The following is a 19,601-nucleotide window of genomic DNA, read 5'->3' as shown; positions in this document are numbered from 1 at the left end:
AATAGATAATGATGAAGAAAAAGCTTTGATTTTACATGATTTTCATTTACTGCCCACTAGTGGACACGCTGGTGTGCGCAGAATGGTGAATACTATTAAGCGTAGATTTTATTGGCCTTCTTTAGAAAAAGATGTTCGAGAGCTCATAAGAAAATGTGACAAGTGTCAAAAGATGAAATATTCTAAACATATAAAGGAACCAATGGTTATTACCACTACATCTACTTATGCTTTCGAGAAGATATTTTTAGATATAGTAGGACCTATTGAAGTAGATTATAGCGGTTATAAGTATATACTTACAATACAATGTGAGTTATCGAAATTTATCGAGGCATATCCTCTTAAAAATAAAGAAAGTGAGACAGTTGCTAGAAATTTTGTCAACAACTTCATTCTTCGGTATAGTATTCCAAAAATCATCGCTACAGACCGTGGATCTGAATTTATGTCTTCTGTAATGACAGATGTTTGCAAGTTATTAGAAATCGATAAACTAAACTCAACATCTTATCATCATCAATCCATTGGAGCTCTTGAGAACACACATAAAAACTTAGGTGCGTTTTTAAGAATCCAATGTGATGGACATCCGGAAACTTGGTCTCATTGGTTACCATTTTGGTGTTATACATACAATAACACAGTACATAGTGCAACAAAATACACTCCATTCGAATTAGTTTTTGGCAGAACCTCAAATTTACCTAAAATAACAGAAGAAGATGTACAACCTTTATATAACCCTGATTACTATCCTTTTGAACTCAGATATCGCTTACAAGTAGCACACAGTGATGCTCGTAATAATGTATTAAAAAGTAAAAATGAAAGAAAAAATGTTTACGATAAATCTGTTAACCCTGTTACTTACTCTAAAGACGATTTGATATTAGTTCGAAATGAAACAGCTAATAAACTGGATTGTTTGTATGATGGACCATTTGTAGTTATAGAAGACATAGAACCAAATGTTAAAATACTTAAGAATAACAAAATTGACATTATACATAAGAATAGAACTAAGCCATTTATTCAATAATTAAAACTTTTAAATACGTATTAGATTTTAAAAAAAAAAATATAATGTATTATTTTTTTTTTCTTTTTTCACCCCCGGAGGTGAAGTGTGTTAAGTACTCTATATTGCATCTACACTATATTTTGTCTGTATTGAATGTATACTCTGTAATCGCATTTACTTCAATATTTACTCACTATTAAACATGTACTCATTCGAGCCGGTCGTTTCCTTTCGAACCTGAGCCCATCACACTGTATCCACAACCCCCGCTAGCAGCCTGCCTGCCAATGTGGCGGTGCACTCAGTTGCCATAGTCTTTTGTTTCTCACAACTCCTCACCCTGCCCACTAGCAGCCCCTTGCCTGCCGATGTGCTGGTGCACCCAGGCGCTGACCGCGGGCTGCGCCAGGCGCGTGTACACCCCGGGGAAGTTGCCGCGAGCGCAGCCGAGTCCCCACGAGACCACGCCAACCAGCACCCCGTCCATCACCATCGGGCCGCCGCTGTCACCCTGTGGGGAGAGGGATGGAGGAATCAAAGGGGAGCTGATGGTTTGTGAATGATAAAAGCTGTCTGGAACTGGATTGGTTAGTAGTGGACATTGGACAGATCTAGTTTGTAATGATCTTTATCATTCTACTACAAGTAGCTATAAATACTTAAGTGTCGTATACCTACAGTTCTTACGTGAGTGACGGTTCCGTAAATGGGTAAGTAATGTGTCGGAAATCTCGCAAAAATTGCATAAGTAATTAAAATTCTGCTATTGCTTGAGATTTAAGTATATAAAGAGCAATCGAAAATTCTCAAAAAAATAATCAGCGGCTGTTTGTGGATTTGCCGCAACTCCAAACTATATTCTGGTGAACTTATAGGAACAGGACGTTAACCTGGCAAGCATCAGGCGAGCCGTGCTCGAAGGAGCCTGCACAGAACATGGAGCTGGGGTCGATGGAGGAGCGGGCCAGCCCCGAGCGCCGGCACTTCTTCATGGTGATGCTGGGGATCCACGTGGACTGCAGGAACTGCGTGCCCGTGCCTTTCTCCTGCATCAGGGTAAGATAGGGTTAAAGTAATCGTCTTTCTAGAGTCTATCGTTTAAAATCAGCTGTAATTTATTATGGCCATATCTGGTATAGCCGTAAAAGTACTTTTAATACCTATAACAATATAAACAAAGATTCGGGAGGTTCTGGCCTCAACATCTGGTTCTGGTTTATCATTCAGCGTCTCTCTCTGCGTCAGGACATGCATTTTGTACCATCCAATCCATGTATTCTTATTATCCAATTTTAACCGTTACGATTTCATTACAAATAATAAATAAGACTCATGGACTTAAGTTTACTTTACACTTTACCTGCAGCCGTCCCCACCCCGACACAACAGCGGGCCGTCCCGCCAGGATCCTGACGCCCTCATCCACGAGTCTGATCGGCATCACACTGGCGGAGAACCGGAGCGTGGCGTAGAGCTGCATGAGCCCCACGTCGTGTTGCTTCGAGTGTGCGTTGTAGCGCGGGTGCACGAAGCATTCCTTCACGTCGTAGAGTTCCCCGCCGTGGGACTTCCACGAGGAGCCCAGACGGACTGTCAGCTCGCTGGGCCGAGCGCTGGTATAAGGGAGAATAATTTAAGTATGGTTGTGTTTTTGCCAGTGTTCAATACTTAGGTATAGGGTGATTGGTAAAGGGCAGACGGAATGGGGTCCACCTTCAGGCGCCGAACGTATAATAAAGAACATGAAGAGGCCTCTATGTCAAAAACCTAGCACGTAAACATCAATAGCCATCTCAAAATTACGCTTTGACTGCCCCTCTTCGTACAGTCAAGCCAGTCTTGAGTCCCTCACCTGAGCAAGCAGTGGGCTGCGGTGATGAGCCACTGCGGCGTGATCACGGAGGCTCCACAGATGGGGCGGCCGCGGCGCCGCAGCGACGCCTGCCACGGCACCGCCGCGATGGACGTGTTGCGCCCGCGTACGATGCGCCGCGTGGAGTCGGCATCCGCTGGGGATCAGGGGAAATGAGTCTCAATCAGCACGGTTATTTTGGCACGGAGCGCTCTGAAACTTTGGAAGGGCAAATCTGCAGGGCTATAACGACAACTCTATCTCATTGTCCCTTCGTTTGTCCATGTAGGGAGTGACCCCCCCTGTTACCGCTGAAGGAGGTAAGTATAATACTGTTGTGGAGCTGCCCTTATTTGTATCCGTCTATACTCTTGAATTATCCAATACTCAGTCTTAAAGCAACCGGCGTTTCACTCAGATGTCCCCGTAGCGACAACCCTTATATGGCGACCTTGCCAGTCGGCGCGACTCGCGTCGCGTCCTGTCCTGTATTTAGTGCGGAGATAAAAATAATTAAATAATAATTAATGTCGGAACATTAAAGTGAAATAATTAATTAAATTAAATGGTGGCGTGTACCTAGTTATTTTGGGACTATCCGTGAAAATAATCGTGATCGTAATGTTCGCATAATACTATATTATTTTTTTCAATGAACGAGACATAAAGAAGAAATAAAATCATGGGGAAGCCTCAGTCTAAGGAAGAAATAATAATAGCGCAGAACGCAGCGGGTTCGAATGCTTCTTCATTAGAGGAAATTAAAACCCATCTTAGTACGACCAATGTAATCCTGACTGCAATGATTATCATGTTCCTGTTTGCTGGGTGTCTCTTCATGGCTAAATTATACAAGAGCTGCCATACAAAGTGGATTCGGCGTGAACTGAACAGCGGGCATTTGCGGCGTTCGGTGTACCGTCGTCGTGGCAATCCGGACCACAAGGAAGATGGTTTGGAGCAAGTGTGAACAGATAAATTAAAATTTGCCAGTTAAAGTGATCGCGTAAAATTCGTAAATTAGTGCATGACGACGCGACCGTCGGTTGATGTATATGGGCGGCTGCGACATTCCGATGCCCATATGGAGATTAAGTGGTAAACATGGACTATAAGGTACCGATTTTAATTAATAATTAAACTCTAAGCTATTGTTATTTTAATGTAGACTAAAGTATAGGTATAAAAATGGTCAACTGTAATTTGCCATGGCAGATAAGCTTAAAAATATTATATGTAAGTTAAAGTTAATAAAAGATAATCTTGTAAAATTAAGTCAGGCTAGAAGAACGCCAGAAACTTTAAAAAATAAATATGATGAAGCTTCTAGAGTATATGCTGAATATGTCAAGTGCTCGGAATTAATAGATGAGCAAATATGTAATAGCGAGATAAAAGGTTCCGATATTATAGAGATAAAAGAAATTTGTGTTAGGATAAATACAATATATACACAAATTCAGGAATTTTGTTCAGTAAGTAGTACAAAAGAAAGTCAAGAAATGGAAAAATTTGATTTAAAAACGGCTGTGGCCTTGCTGCCGATTATTGACAGTAGTGAAAAATCTGTAATGCAGTTAATATCGGCTATTGAAATGTATGCGTCATTATTACAAAATGATGGTAAGCTGACGTTGATTGATTTCGTCCTCAAAACGCGTCTTTCAGAAAGCGCAAAACTTAGGCTAGCATCTAGTTATACATCAGTTTCTAATCTAGTAGAAGACATGAAAAAACATTTATTGGTCCAAAAATCTTTCACCGCTCTTCAGGCGAGGTTACTTCGTGCGTCACAAAATCAAAAGACCATAGAAGACTATGGAAAAGAAATAGAAAAACTTTTTGTTGACCTAACTATTTCGCAAGCCGAAGGAGACCCAACTAAGTTTGAAATTCTAAAGCCAATTAATGAAAAACAGGCTATCAAGCGGTTCTCAGACGGATTGCGAAATGGTCACCTAAGCATAATTATTTCAGCACGAAATTATACGTCATTAAAAGACGCAATTCGTGGCGCTAAGGACGAGGAGATATCGTCGGGACCATCAGACGGCGCGATAATGCGATATGACCAGGGTTACAGGCCAAATTACCAACGTTTTCAGCGTGGCTTACAGTTTCAGCGCGGACAGCAGAGAGGGTATTCCCACGGACGAGGCGGAAACAGCAATCGCGGGGATCCACCGAGTCAGCAATGGCGTGGATACTCTACCAATCGGGGCCGAAGCCGGGGATATTTCCCTAGGCACCAGGGCAGAGGCGCAAGGGGTAAGTCATTCCCTAGCAACCTGAGTCGAGACCGAGACCATCATGTACATTATGCTGATGACGCAGTTACGCCGCCAGAAGAAAATTTTCCAGAACGATCAGGGGAAAACAGCATATTTTTTCGTCGGTCATGCTAATATTTGTGCATATAATAGTTATAACAATGTAATATTAGACACCAATCGACAGAGTCATAATTGGCTCATAGACACTGGCGCGTCGCTTAGCGCCATAAAGTACGAGAAATTGAGACATCATAACATTCCAATCCATAATGGAAAGGTAAGAATAAACGGAGTGTGTGGTGAACTTTATTCTGAAGGTTTTGTTTATCTAACACTTGCCTTTGAAGGAAAGGAATTCGTACACAAGTTTCACGTGTTTAAGAACTTGTGCTGTAAATGTGATGGAATTTTAGGACTTGATTTTATAAGCAAGTACAATGGAATTTTAGACTATGAGTTAAATATATTTTCACTAAAGAATAATAATGAACGAACTTATATACCGTTGCAAATGGGTAATATTGGGTTAAATAACTACTTAACAGTACCGCCGCGATCAGAGTCAATACATTTCGTGTCAACTTCAATGAATGAAGATTGTGTGGTTTATCCAAGTCAACTGAGTGAAGGTGTTTTTATGGCCGGTTTAGTAGTGAGTCCTATAGATGGAAAAATACCTATAAAAATTTTAAATACAAGGAACAACGAAATTAAATTGAGTTTTTTCAAACCACAAGTAAGTTCACTAGCGGAGTATGATTTATTAAGCTATGAAAAACCCGTAAATAATGCTGAACGTGTAAAGAGAATGTTTAAGGAATTAAATTTGAAAGGATTGAATGGGGAAGAACAGATGGAAATAGAAAAAATATGTGCCAAATTTTCGGATATTTTTCATTTAGATGGAGATAAGTTAACAACCACCAACATTTTTGAACAAAAAATACAGTTAAAACCAGATACGGATCCAGTTTACACAAAACAATATCGGCTACCTAAATTTCAGGCGAGTGAAATTAAAAAACAATTAAGAAAAATGTTGGACGATGACGTCATAGAAGAAACCAAGAGCCCGTGGTCCAGCCCTATTTTACTCGTACCTAAAAAATCAGTTTCAGAAGAAAAATAATTTAGGCTTGTAATAGATTACCGAAAATTGAATGAAAAAATTGTTGATGACCGTTTCCCTTTACCTAACATTCTTGACATTCTCGACGCCCTAACAGGCTCTGTTTACTTTACACATTTAGATTTATTTTCTGGTTATTATCAGGTGAAATTAGATGAAGAAAGTAGAAAGTGCACTGCATTCACATTTGATAAACAATACCAAATGAAACGAATGCCAATGGGATTAAAAATAAGCCCCAGTGCCTTTTCACGAGTAATGACAGTTGCCTTATCCGGTTTAAATTACGAGAAATGCCTAGTATATCTTGATGATTTGATTGTTTTTGGGAGAAATTTATCAACACATAATAAAAATTTAATAGATGTATTTTACAGACTAAGAGAAGTAAACTTGAGGTTAAATCCGAAAAAGTGCGAGTTTCTAAAAAAGGAGATCGTTTATTTAGGTCATGTAGTTACGCCAGACGGAGTTAAACCAGATCCCGGTAAAATTCAGGCACTAACTGACTACCCGGTACCGAAAACAGTAGATGAGGTAAAAAGATTTGTGGCCTTTAGTAACTATTATCGGCGTTTTATTCCAAATTTCAGTGAAATTGTAATACCTCTAAATAAATTATGTAAAAAATATGCAACGTTTGTTTGGGACAGCAGTTGCCAAGAGTCATTTGAAACATTGAGACAGTCACTTTCAACACCCCCAGTTTTACAGTTTCCAGATTTCTCACCAGAAAACGAATTCCGTTTACAAACAGACGCTTCAGGAAGGGCTATAGGCTCGGTGTTAAGCAACAAAAACAATTTACCAATTGCTTACGCCAGTCGTGGACTCAATAAGGCAGAATTAAATTACCCGACCATAGAAAAAGAACTTTTGGCTATAGTTTGGTCAGTAAATTACTTCAGGCATTATTTATTAGGGAAAAAGTTTAGAATATTTACAGATCATCGACCTCTGGTATATTTATTCAATATGAACAACCCAAGCAGCAGACTAACTAAGTTCAGGTTAAAGTTAGAAGAGTACGATTTTGAAATCGAGTATGTAAAAGGAAAGGATAATGCAGCTGCAGACGCATTATCACGAGTGTTGTTAACATCGGATGAGCTGAAAGGAATGAGTGAGCATGTTGTGAGTGTTATGACAAGACGACAGAGGAGTGAACAAAAGGAAAGAGAGGTTAAACAGAATATTACGGATGATAACATTTCCGAGGGTGAACGGTGTGCGCAGCCGGACATAGTCGAAATGGTTAGTAAGCCGAAAAATTCTGTAGAATAGTGTTTACATCAAGGGAAAAGTTAGAAAGAATGATAGATAATGAAAGAAATGAATTGTTTGTTTATGACCCACAAAGGTTTACGATTTATACTTGCCCACAATCTCGATCATGTATTACGCGAGACGTATACGTGAGAAAATTTGAGCAGTTCTGTGAGAAAACAAATATAAAAGAAATTTATATAATGAAAAATGATTGTAATGATAAATATATACAATGGCTAGCCAACGATTGTAATAAAAGTAATAAATATAAACGGTCCGGACCGCGAATTTATATAATAAAAGAGAAGCAAAGAATCAATTCAAATGATGATAAATTAGTAGTAATGAATGATTTTCATATATTACCTACAGCAGGTCATGCAGGTATACGCAGAATGATTAATAATATAAAGAAGTATTACACGTGGCCAAAAATGGAACAAGACGTCAAGGAATATGTTTCCAAGTGTAGTAAGTGTCAAACACAAAAACACTCGATACCGGTTAAAGAGCCAATGGTCGTTACAACTACGGCAACATCGGCTTTTGATAAAATATATTTAGATATAGTTGGGCCCCTAGTTAAGGATTATTTTAATAAAGTTTATATATTAACCATACAGTGCGAGCTTACCAAGTATGTGGAGGCTTATGCATTAGACAGTAAGGATGCTATTACAGTAGCGAGAGCGTTCGTGGAAGGTTTTATTCTTAGGTACGGTATTCCAAAAGAAATCGCAACCGACCGCGGAACTGAATTTTTAAATTCAGTCCTGAAAGAAGTGTGTGAATTGTTGAAAATAACGAAATTGACATCGACAGCTTACCATCATGAAACGATAGGATCATTAGAGAACTCGCATAAAACTTTGAATGCTTTCCTGAGAATACAAACAAACAATGAACTAAAATTGTGGAGCACATGGGTGCCATATTGGTGTTTTAGTTACAACACAACTGTCCATACTTCAACAAAATTTACTCCGTATGAACTTGTATTTGGTAAAATATGTAATATCCCAAGTAATTTAGTGAAACATGTAGAACCATTGTATAATTGTGATAATTACCCAGCCCTAGTTCAATACAGAATACAAAAAGCTCAGGAGCAAGCTAGACAAAATTTGATACAATCTAAAATTACAAGAACAGAAAAAGCTAATCAAACCAGCAGAAGTGTAACATACAAGCCCAATGACTGTATTCTAATAAAAAATGAAACCGGAAATAAATTTGAAAATGTGTATAATGGTCCTTATGTTGTATTAGAAGACTTGTCACCGAATGTAAAAGTAATTAAAGATGGAAAAGTCGATATCGTGCATAAGAATAGAACAAAGTTATTTGTGAAATAGAAGAAACACATAATCAATGTAACCAATATAATCAGTGTATTCAATGTAATCAGTGTATTCAATGTAATCAGTGTATTCAATGTAATCAGTGTATTCAATGTAATCAATGTAAACATAATCAATATGTTATAACAATTATTATAATGACAAACATAAAAGTATGTATTCTTTATGATTTAAAAAAAAAATGTAAGTTAGTAACTTTTTTTTTTTTTTTTCATTTGCGTGGGTGGTGTTGTGGAGCTGCCCTTATTTGTATCCGTCTATACTCTTGAATTATCCAATATACTCAGTCTTAAAGCAACCGGCGTTTCACTCAGATGTCCCCGTAGCGACAACCCTTATAATACATTATACGGGGTGCTATTTATAGAGGGGGTAGTTAATAGTTAAGTAATGGTTTGCACTCACCTCGACGCCGGTTATCGGAGTCTGTAATAGAAACAAATAATTAATAATAGAAGGCTATACTGATAACAAGCGTAAGTACTTAATAGAATTGCAGGTATTATGTATTTTTTTAATTCAAAATTAAATACATATCTTACGTATCTTACCAACAAGTTTGGATAGTAAAGTTTCATGAAGTATTTGATACTGCTCCCGAATATCCCTCTGGTTAAGGAACGATAACACGTCATTCTTGTTCAGCTCAGCCTGACCCGCTAGCCCGGTGTAATTCAGGTCTAACGTCTGATCTAGCACGTCTGGATCTCCTTTCAAAATACTTGCAGATAAAAGTGCAGCTGAAAGAATAGTGGTTATCATTGTTCCGTTTACGTAGCTATAGAGGTTATGAATCAGATGGATAGGTATGTATTGAAAACATTTCTGTAATTTGAAGCACAAGTACTTACACACACATTTAACTTTTAAAACGTTCGTGAACGTGAACGATCCGGTTGTGATTAATTTTACTATGCAGCAAATTGGCGTAAAATTTAAGGGAATTGAGTTACACTCGCATATTCTTCGTGTGTTGTTCAATAATAGTTTCAGAACAAAAAAAAATGTTTTGGAAAAGTTACAAACATAGAGAAAAATAAAAACTTTGGTCGAAGCATAAATAGTAGGTACTCTTTGAAGACAATAGTTTTTCAAATGTGATTCTGAAGGAGACTGCGCTGATGTCTGAAAGACATGGATGATGGAGATAAAATAATATTAATATAAGTACTTAGGTACCTTCTATTATTAAATAATGAAACTTACTCGATCCTTAAAGTGATCTCTGAATAAATGAATATGAATATGAATCTCTCCTCAAACAACCAATAAATCCATTGTACCGACCGAAAATTCTAAGCATTTTTATTTGTTTCTGTGTTTATTGTATGATTGTATGATTTAAAAATGTATGAGACCAAAGATTATGACACCAATGACTAATGACACCTTATTATGTCACTGTAGTGTGATAAATATTTCTTCTATAATATTTACTTCGTATATAAAACTTACAGCAACGTTATTCATGAGACGAAACTCGTATTCCTGCTTCTGTGCCTTCTAGCGTCTACAGATGTATGTGTCACGTCCGTTACTGTTAACTCTATGTTTTCTACTGGAGCACACGCAAGCTTCTTTGTTTCAAGCACACGGCAAGAATGTTCCGATGGCGATCATGCTGTGGGCGTTTCCGAACGTTACGCAGAGAGCCTACGACGTGCTGATACAGAACGGCAGCGCGCTGGACGCCGTGGAGAAGGCGCTGACCTTCGCAGAGGATCTGACCTGTCACGGGCACCCCGACGAGGACCGCGAGGTCACCTTCGACGCGCTGCTCATGGAGGGGAAGAACCTGTCGGTGGGCGCCGTGGCCAGCCTGCGCCGCGTGCGCAACCCCACCGGCGTGGCGCGCCTCGTCATGAACCACACCACGCACTCCATCCTGTCCTGCAGCCAGGCCACCGAGTTCGCGCTCCGCATGGGCCGGTTCGAGGAGCCGCTCAACACCACCGTCTCCGACGAGGAGTGGACCAAGTGGCACAACTACAACAACTGCCAACCGAACTTTTATGCGAACGTCGACCCCGACCCGAAGATCCATTGCGGTCCGTACTTCAAAATACCGCGGGATAGACTGAACCCTAACGACACCGATGATCCTAACTATGAGCCTCCGCCGCCGGTGCCGGAGGACCCCGCCCGTGAATGCCACCCCGGCCACCCCGGCAAGCCCTGCATCCCCTGCAAGAAGTGCCACTGCGAGTGTCACTCATCCTCCTCCACCACTACAGAGTGTGATGACATTCCCTCCACTACAGAATGTGATGACATCCCCTCTACTACAGAATGTGATGACATCCCCTCCACTACGGAATGTGACGAAATCCCCTCAACTTCAGAATGTGATGACTTCTCTTCCACCACAAGCAACGTGATGCCAGAGGAGCAGGGGAAGTCCCCGTGCGAGGACCCGGGCGGGGTTCAGGCGCGCCACCGCGCCGCCTCCCGGCTGTTTCGCACTAAACAGCCTCCAGCTTCCCTTCGCCGCAACCACTACTGCCGAAGAAGGAAGGACATCCTGCAAAAAATCAAGGAAAAATACAAAAGCGCACTGAACCATCACAGGTACAAAGGGCGACATCACGGGCAAAGCAAATACCAGGACGAAGAGAGCTGTGAGGAAAAGAAGAAGGAGAAGAGCCAAGACGACAAGCATGACACGTGCTGCGGGCAGCGCCCCCTGGGCCGGTGCCAGGCGCACCCGTCCAAGAAGTGCGAGAACAAGTGCAAGCAGAGCCACATCATCTGCACGTGTCCGGACGACGACGACGATGATGATGATGAAGAAGATGGCATCGTGCGTATGCCCAAGGAGGTGGTGGAGCCGGACTCGGTGGCGCTGCTGGTGCTGGACCGCAACCGCAGCCTGGCGGGGGGCGCCACCAGCAGCGGGCCGCGCTTCCGCATCGCGGGGCGCGTGGCGGAGGCGGTGCTGCCGGGCGCGGCGGTGTACGTGGACGACGACGTGGGCGCGGCGGCGGCGTCGGGGGACGGCGACCTGCTGGTGCGCTTCCTGCCCGGCGTGCTGGCCGTGGAGGCCATGCGGCGCGGCTGGCGGCCCGACGCGGCGGCGCGCATCGCCCTCACGCGCATCTGTAAGCGCTACCCCTGCTTCAAGGGCGCGGTGGTGGCCATCAACCTAGAGGGCGACCACGGCGCCGCCTGCCACGGCTACAAGAAGATGACCTACACCTACACCAGGAAAGGAAACCTCGACAAGGTACAGGTGGTGCCGTATAAGTGCTTCAAATTAAATAGTAAATCGTAAGGTGGTTCTTGGTTTAGTTTACCGTTCGGCGTAATCGTTTTCGTTAGGTACTGTGATAAAATATTTCATGTACTAGAATTTACCTACCTACTTAAATGAATTTAAGTGAATATTGTTAAGAATATTTTCTGAATATATCTGCGTAAAGTGCAAGTTTCATAAAATAATAATGTGGGCATGTCTTGGATAGTACAAATACCTAGCTATAGATACTTCACAAGAAGTAACAATTTACTAAAGAGTTTACTACTTACCTAACTACTTATTTATTATATAATTATTAGGATCTGCTTTTTAAATGTAAATATAAATATTTAATTGATACCTATTTTGAATAAAATATAAATAAAAATGTAATCAATGTTTTATTCGTCACCTAAATAGAGAGTCAAATACCTATTACAGAGGCAAATTTAATAAAGATAGGTAAGTAACTAACTAATAATAATAATAATAAGCCCCTCACAAATCTAACTCCACGTCCGGCACGACCATCAGTGCCACGTGAGGGGCGGACGCTGGCGTCGTTTATCGACATATACTTACCAGCGGCTAACGGAGCCATAGTCATCATCATCATGGTAGCGGAACGAGAGACGAAGCTACCCCAGGCGGGTCCCAGCGCCAACAGCGCTGGTCAATCCCGCCCCGGGCCACGAGGCTCGGGCTGCCCCTCGTACTCTGGGGGGGGCAACGTACCGCTTATGAGAGTGACACAATCAACCAGCAGATCATCAACATCAATAGGAGAGACCCAGCCCACTGTCAATAGTGCTGCGTCAGATACGAGAACTAGGACTTGGACCAGTACTAGGAGATATAATTTAATGTCGCTTCCCGGAGGACGCCGGGGCGCATCTGGAGCCAGTGCTGGATGTGACAGCATGCGAACCATTGGCGACGCGGAGCTGAGCAGGCGGGCTCCCGTCCAACAATATGTTACAGCCGAACAATCAGATCAGGAATCGGACCCATACTCACCCTATTCATCTTCAGCCACAAATCCATCATACCGCTCTTCCCCTACACTTTCTTCATCCTTCAGCATACTGCCTGTAGATGTTGCGCAGGAGGCTTCTACGGTCTCAGATTCTGTGCCCACTACTCGCAGCAAGTGTACACGCAGGAAATGGACCAAAGACATGAATAAATTCATACTGCGTACCTTCTATCAACTTACCGCAATGGAGACAGACTTAAAAGTATATCTTCCACCGCTACACACCAAGTTTCTTGAAAAATTCCCTCACATGCAGGTATCACGGCAAAGAATAGGAGATCAGCGTAGGGCCATCATAAGGAGCAACCTATTAACCCCAGACGAAATAGAAGAAATAAAAAAAGAGGCTGCTACAGAGCTAGAAAATATAGAAACAGGAATTGAAGGTGCTCGGCTGCAAAGTACCCAGCATACGCAATCACAGCGAATAAGGTGGACTTCAGAATACAACGAGGAAATAATGCGTTGTTACTTTAGAATAACAGAAATGGAAACGAACTCAACAGCATACAGACCTCAATTACATCAAGCCATTACAAGCAGGTTCCCAGAGCTATCTCACCTATCAGAACAGCGAATTTCGGATCAGAGGAGAATCATAATAAACAATAAACTTATAGATTATGATAGACTCGCCCAAATACGAACAGAGATTGCTTCAGAATTAGAAATTGCCTCGAACTTACCTGATACAAACACACCATTAGAATTAGAGATCAGACCGGATTTTATGTCTCAGATCCAAACTGACTGCCTCACAGACATTGCAGTACCACCTAAGTAAACAAATTGAGTATTTAAATTCAGAGAAAAGCCAACAGATTGAAGAAACATTTCAAAATGCCTTAGACTATTTTACAAACATTGAACCTACTGACAGACCATACATTCCCCGCCAAAAACCATCCCGAAAACTAGCAATATTAGTAGAATACATAGATAAAAAGATCCTGCCTGTTAATGTTAATGCCAACACTGAATTTAATTCTTTACAAACCACGATATACTGTGCAGCATGGACCGCAGCTAAAATGAATGGAGCTAAACTTGATCTCACCCCAACGACACCTGAAGACCAAAGCACCAAGAGATATAACTCAAAACCAAGATGGCAAGTTAGACTTGAACGAAAAGTAGATGACCTAAGATCTAAAATAAGCAGATTAACTCAGTATATTAATGGAAATAGAAGTAAAAAACTAACGAAAACTGTAAAAAAGACCCTGGAAGAATATATGGTACATTCAACCCACGAACCTCCAAATTCCGAACTCACACACTTTTTAGATACCCTGAAACAAAAACTCACCGTAGTAGCTAGTAGATTGAAACGATATACAGCCTGCTCACTTCGTAAAACACAAAATAATCAATTCTTTAACAACGAAAAACTGTTTTACCGTAATCTTATAAAGTCCTCTACAAATAACACCACTAACCAACCTACAGAAACACCTCCACCTGAAGAGTTACAGGAGTTTTGGTCTCAGATATGGGCAGATCCAAAAGAACACAATGCAGACGCCGAGTGGATCAAAGAGGAAGAACTAAGATATTCGGAAACCACTCAGATGGAATTTGATCACATCCCGTTGGAGACGTATCAAGATGTCCTAAGATCCCTACATAACTGGAAAGCTCCTGGGACTGACAAAATCCATAATTACTGGTACAAGAAATTTACATATTTACATCCGTTCCTGTACAATTTCATCAATAATTTCATAAAAAATCCACAGAATATGCCCAAATACGTTACTGAATGGATTACTTACATGATACCTAAGGATAGCAGTGATACTAAAAACCCAGCAAAATATAGACCCATTACATGCTTACAAACTATCTACAAAATAATTACATCTTGCATTACCCAATTAATTTACATACACTGTGAAAGCAATAAAATTTTAACTGAACAACAAAAAGGGTGTAGAAAATTCAGTCAGGGATGCAAAGAACAGCTTGTTATAGATTCAGTTATTCTAAAATTAGTAAAACAAAAGAAAAAAGACTTGCACACTGTGTACATTGATTATAAAAAAGCATATGACTCTGTTCCACACTCATGGCTCTTAAAAATTTTGGAAATATATAAATTAAACCCGCAAATAATTAACTTTTTGAAACTAACAATGATCAAATGGACTACACAACTAAAACTTAATGACAGACTGACAGACTTTATTAAAGTTCAAAGGGGCATATTTCAAGGAGATGCTCTGAGTCCAATGTGGTTTTGTCTTGCAGTAAATCCACTTTCAAACCTCTTGAACTCGTCCCAATCAGGATTACGACTTTCTAACAAACCTGACAATAATAATCATGATCGAAATGTTAAAATAAACCACCTTCTATATATGGATGACATTAAACTTTATGCCTCTTCTGAAAGTGAATTAGACCATTTGGCTGAACTTACAGACAAACTATCACAAGATATACACATGGAATTTGGAATGGACAAGTTCAAAATAAATTCTGTTAAATCAGGTAAAACTTACCCCCACCAATATCAAACACAATCCGGAACTACAATAGAACCACTTACTGAATCCGAAACTTATATTTAGGGTATAACCAAGCTAAACAAATCCAATACAAAGAAACCAAAGCCAAACTTACTCAACAGTTTAAACATCGTCTTAATGCAATATTAAAAACTCAACTTAACGCAAAAAATATAGTATAAGCCATAAATACTTACGCAATACCTATATTAACTTATTCTTTTGGAATAATTTTTTGGACCAAAACTGAACTTAAGAACCTTCAGAGAACTATAAACACATCGATGACGAAGCACAGAAAACATCATCCAAGAGCTTGTGTCCAAAGACAGACCCTACCACGTTGTGAAGGAGGCCGTGGACTAATTGATATAGTGAACTTGCATAATAAACAAATAACAGCACTTAGAAATTACTTTCACATGAAAGCTACTACATCTAATGTCCACGTAGCCATAGTACAGACAGATACAAAATTTACACCATTAAACTTACAAGACAGAAACCCACAGCTAAATGAAACACAAACAGACCATAAAACAAAGATAAGTGAGTGGAATCGGAAGACATTGTATGGACGACACCCCCACGACTTGAGTCAACCAAACTTCGACAAAGAAGCGTCGCACGAGTGGCTCCGTCGAGGTGAGCTGTTCCCAGAGACAGAAGGGTTCCTCATTGCTATTCAAGATCAAGTGATAGAGACCAAAAATTACCAGAAGCATATTATGAAACTCCCTGGCTCGCATACAGACAGATGCCGTAAATGTAATGCCTTGCCTGAAACTATCCAACATATAACTGGTGCCTGCAAAGCGATAGTACAGACCGACTATAAGCATCGGCATGATCAGGTGGCAAACATCATACATCAAAAACTCGCCATTAAACACAATCTTGCACCTTCACCACCCACTCCGTATTACAACTATACCCCAGAAGTTGTCATTGAGAACTCCACGCACAAACTGTATTTTGACAGAGCCATCCTCACAGATAGAACCATTCACTTCAACAGACCGGATATTACATTAATAGATAAAGTCAACAAATCAGCTCTTATTATAGATATTGCGATCCCAAATACACATAACATGCAAAATACAATAGCAGAAAAACTTACCAAATACACAGATCTTAAAGATGAGGTAATTCGTATGTGGCGACTCAAGACAGCTACCATAGTCCCTATTCTGTTCCACGACAGGAGTTATCCCTAAGCAATTAGAAAAATCATTAAAAACGCTCGATCTCCCATCCTACACATATATATCCCTCCAGAAAGCTACAGTGCTCAATACTTGCCGAATAGTGCGTAAATTTATGCAAACCGACCCAACACATACCCCATGAATCATACTTGGCTTAGGCCCGTGTGGTTCATTATACCAGTTATTTGTATAAATAGCTGAGCTGAACAAAATCAGAATCAAAATAATAATAATAATAATTTCTTTATTCAGATTACTAAGATCCAATTTTGTTAGTAGACATATTAAAATACAGTTTGTTAGTAAGTAACTAATAACTAATACATGAATGAAAAAGTTTCCGTTTCTAGTGGATTTATTTGTAACTTGGTCAAGTGCTGATTATCATGGAAATAAAGCTTTCATGTGCAATAGAAGGCTTTAGGCTTGAACTTCTGTACGTAAATGTTGACGCTGGTGTGTGGCTTCCTCGGGTAGAAGGCCCGCTGCCCGGCCGAGTCCACGAAGTCCTGGTAGTTCATGCTCCATTCCTTCTTCATACCGCTATGCTCGCAGGCTGCAGCTCTGCAGAACAGATAGAGGATGAAAGTTAAGACGATGCTGCAACTGAAACACTGTGGGTAAGCTCAGATTGAAGGAGATTTACCACAAAAACATAGACAGTGGTATTCATCAGACATTTAGCGTCGTCAAAAGGCATAAAAATATGTAAAATACCATTCTTAATAAATGCAGTGATCGGATCACGATGAGGACATTTCATAATAACTATGTAGGTACTATGTACTAGCACCTTATCCTGGGCAATCAGCGAATGACGCTATTCTGACTGGCTAATCCTTCCGCCGCAGTAAAAACTAGACGCGCTTTCGTTTATCACCCTATCATGTTATAGTACAGACATACACAGATCTAATCTACAAACGTAAAGCTTCAAAGAGCCAAAAGACTTACAAGTAAGTGCTAGTGGCGGTGACCTGCGCGAGGGGATGGCGCGCGTCGACTCCTTCCTCCAGCATGTGACGTAGCAGCACCGAGCAGACGCCGTGCCCCGAGACATCCGAGGCGGTGCACAGGACCTCGATCTGAAGGGGCAGGGAGTGACGGGAGGGCGGGAAGGAACCCTAAAGGCTCCCTACGCCAAGGCAGTAGGCAGGTTTGCTTAGCGCCTAAAGAGTCACCAAGGGAGTAGCTCAGTAAAACGAACGATCTATATAGAATCTTCGTGAATGGCCACATTGATACACGCTAAGCGAGCTAGGGGTGGGTAGGCGCCAGTAGGCGCTTAGCAAACCTCCTGCCTGTGCGGACGTAGCCTAAGGGTAGAGGACTCTTGGGTGCAAGGCGGCAGGCGTAAATAGCCACTTGAAGTTTCATGGCCCTCATTTTTTTTATTTTAAGCGGGTGCGAGATGGGTTAACATAATCATTGTGGTAGGTTACTGCTGGAGCCATATATAGTATATTCATTGTCAAAATGTGGAACTGTAAGTAACTATAAAGTACCTTATAGGTATACTTAGTCTCGAGCCTAGCTCACTTACATCCCAGATATAATCCACCTTATACTTCTTAAACAGGTTGGGATGTCGGTAGCAGTGGGCCTGGAAGAACATGCGGTGTCGCTCCGCCTTGTCTGTGGTGCTGTGCCCCCATTCCTCCAGCTCATTGGCCATCCACGGGAAGATCTTATTGGCTACGGCTACGCCAATCAGACGCCGCTCGTCCGTACGGTCATTCTTTTCGAGCGCTATTAGACGGTCCCCTGTGAAGATGGCAAGATTTACTCAATCAGTTTCTCAGCCAAGCGTGGACTCTACATACGGAAGAATCAGAATCAACTAACCGCTATAGGCATATTTCTCACTCAGCACCTGCAGGTACCGTGAGTCTGGTGGAAGATACAGGCTGGTGACGGTGGGCTCGCGCGGCCAGTGCTGATTGTTGAGGAATGAGCTGATCATCCTCCCGTGGTGCTGGGAGGCGCGCTCGAGCGTCACGTTGCGCATGTCGAAGCACTATGGAAGGTAAGTTGACAGGTAAGTAGAGAACCTTTGCCCTTCTTTTAGTACTATTGCCAGGCATAAAGACACCTACCTAGGTACATAACAATGCTTACAATACCTACTTAGTTACTATTACAATGAAAGACAACATCGTGATAGAATAAGCCCATATTTTGAGGAATGCTTCAAGTTTAGCATATTAACGAATCGAGTTAGCAGGAATCAACACCCTCACAAAGAATAGAAAGACGTCAGTTACATATGGCAGAGGCATCTATAAGGTTGAACATTTGAATCAAAGGAATAAATAGCTTGCCGTTTTTTTGTCTGGTTCCATGAAGGCGACATCGCAGGGTGTGATGGGGTTCCTGCACTCCTCAGTCTTCTTCTTCTTGCACTCAAACCGCCGTGGAGAGAACCAGAGTAGGGCCCCGGGGCGGCGGGCCGCGTGGTGTGACAAGGTTCTTAAAACATTCATGTTGGTAGTGGTTGTAGTGGGGGCTCATGACATGCTGTTGAACTTATTTTATCTTTGTTTGAGGAAGTTCTGCATCTTATTTAGATCTGTAATTTGATATTTTGTTTATTATCTTTCGTGGCTTTTTCGTGGGCACTTCGTGGATATTTATTGTTTTCTCTTTTGAAATTTATGGGTGTGTTTATGTTTATCACATGTTTATGGTGTTCATGGTTTTT

At 41.1% G+C, this 19,601-nt stretch overlaps 2 protein-coding genes across 2 annotated transcripts; both read right to left on the bottom strand.

The window, feature by feature from the left end:
• Positions 1-1,278: 1,278 nt before the first annotated feature.
• LOC105392124 (trypsin-1) lies at positions 1,279-10,378 on the bottom strand. The gene is made up of 8 exons (XM_048625005.1): positions 10,364-10,378; positions 9,760-10,033; positions 9,460-9,648; positions 9,314-9,334; positions 2,877-3,033; positions 2,385-2,637; positions 1,915-2,070; positions 1,279-1,535 (listed from the first exon to the last, which is right to left on the bottom strand). Exons 1-8 carry the CDS (start codon positions 10,376-10,378, stop codon positions 1,350-1,352), a joined length of 1,251 nt encoding a protein of 416 aa, XP_048480962.1. The 3' UTR covers positions 1,279-1,349.
• A 6,859-nt stretch (positions 10,379-17,237) lies between these two features.
• LOC105392122 lies at positions 17,238-19,581 on the bottom strand. The gene is made up of 5 exons (XM_011563718.3): positions 19,222-19,581; positions 18,746-18,917; positions 18,444-18,664; positions 17,855-17,985; positions 17,238-17,464 (listed from the first exon to the last, which is right to left on the bottom strand). The coding sequence occupies exons 1-5, from the start codon at positions 19,381-19,383 to the stop codon at positions 17,302-17,304; spliced, it is 849 nt and encodes a 282-aa protein (XP_011562020.3). The 5' UTR covers positions 19,384-19,581; the 3' UTR covers positions 17,238-17,301.
• Between the last annotated feature and the right edge of the window lie 20 nt (positions 19,582-19,601).

This window comes from Plutella xylostella, chromosome 13 (assembly GCF_932276165.1).
Source record: "Plutella xylostella chromosome 13, ilPluXylo3.1, whole genome shotgun sequence".
Taxonomy (NCBI): domain Eukaryota; kingdom Metazoa; phylum Arthropoda; class Insecta; order Lepidoptera; family Plutellidae; genus Plutella; species Plutella xylostella.
Note: the sequence above shows the minus strand (reverse complement) of the source record. Positions and strands in the feature narration are given on the sequence as shown.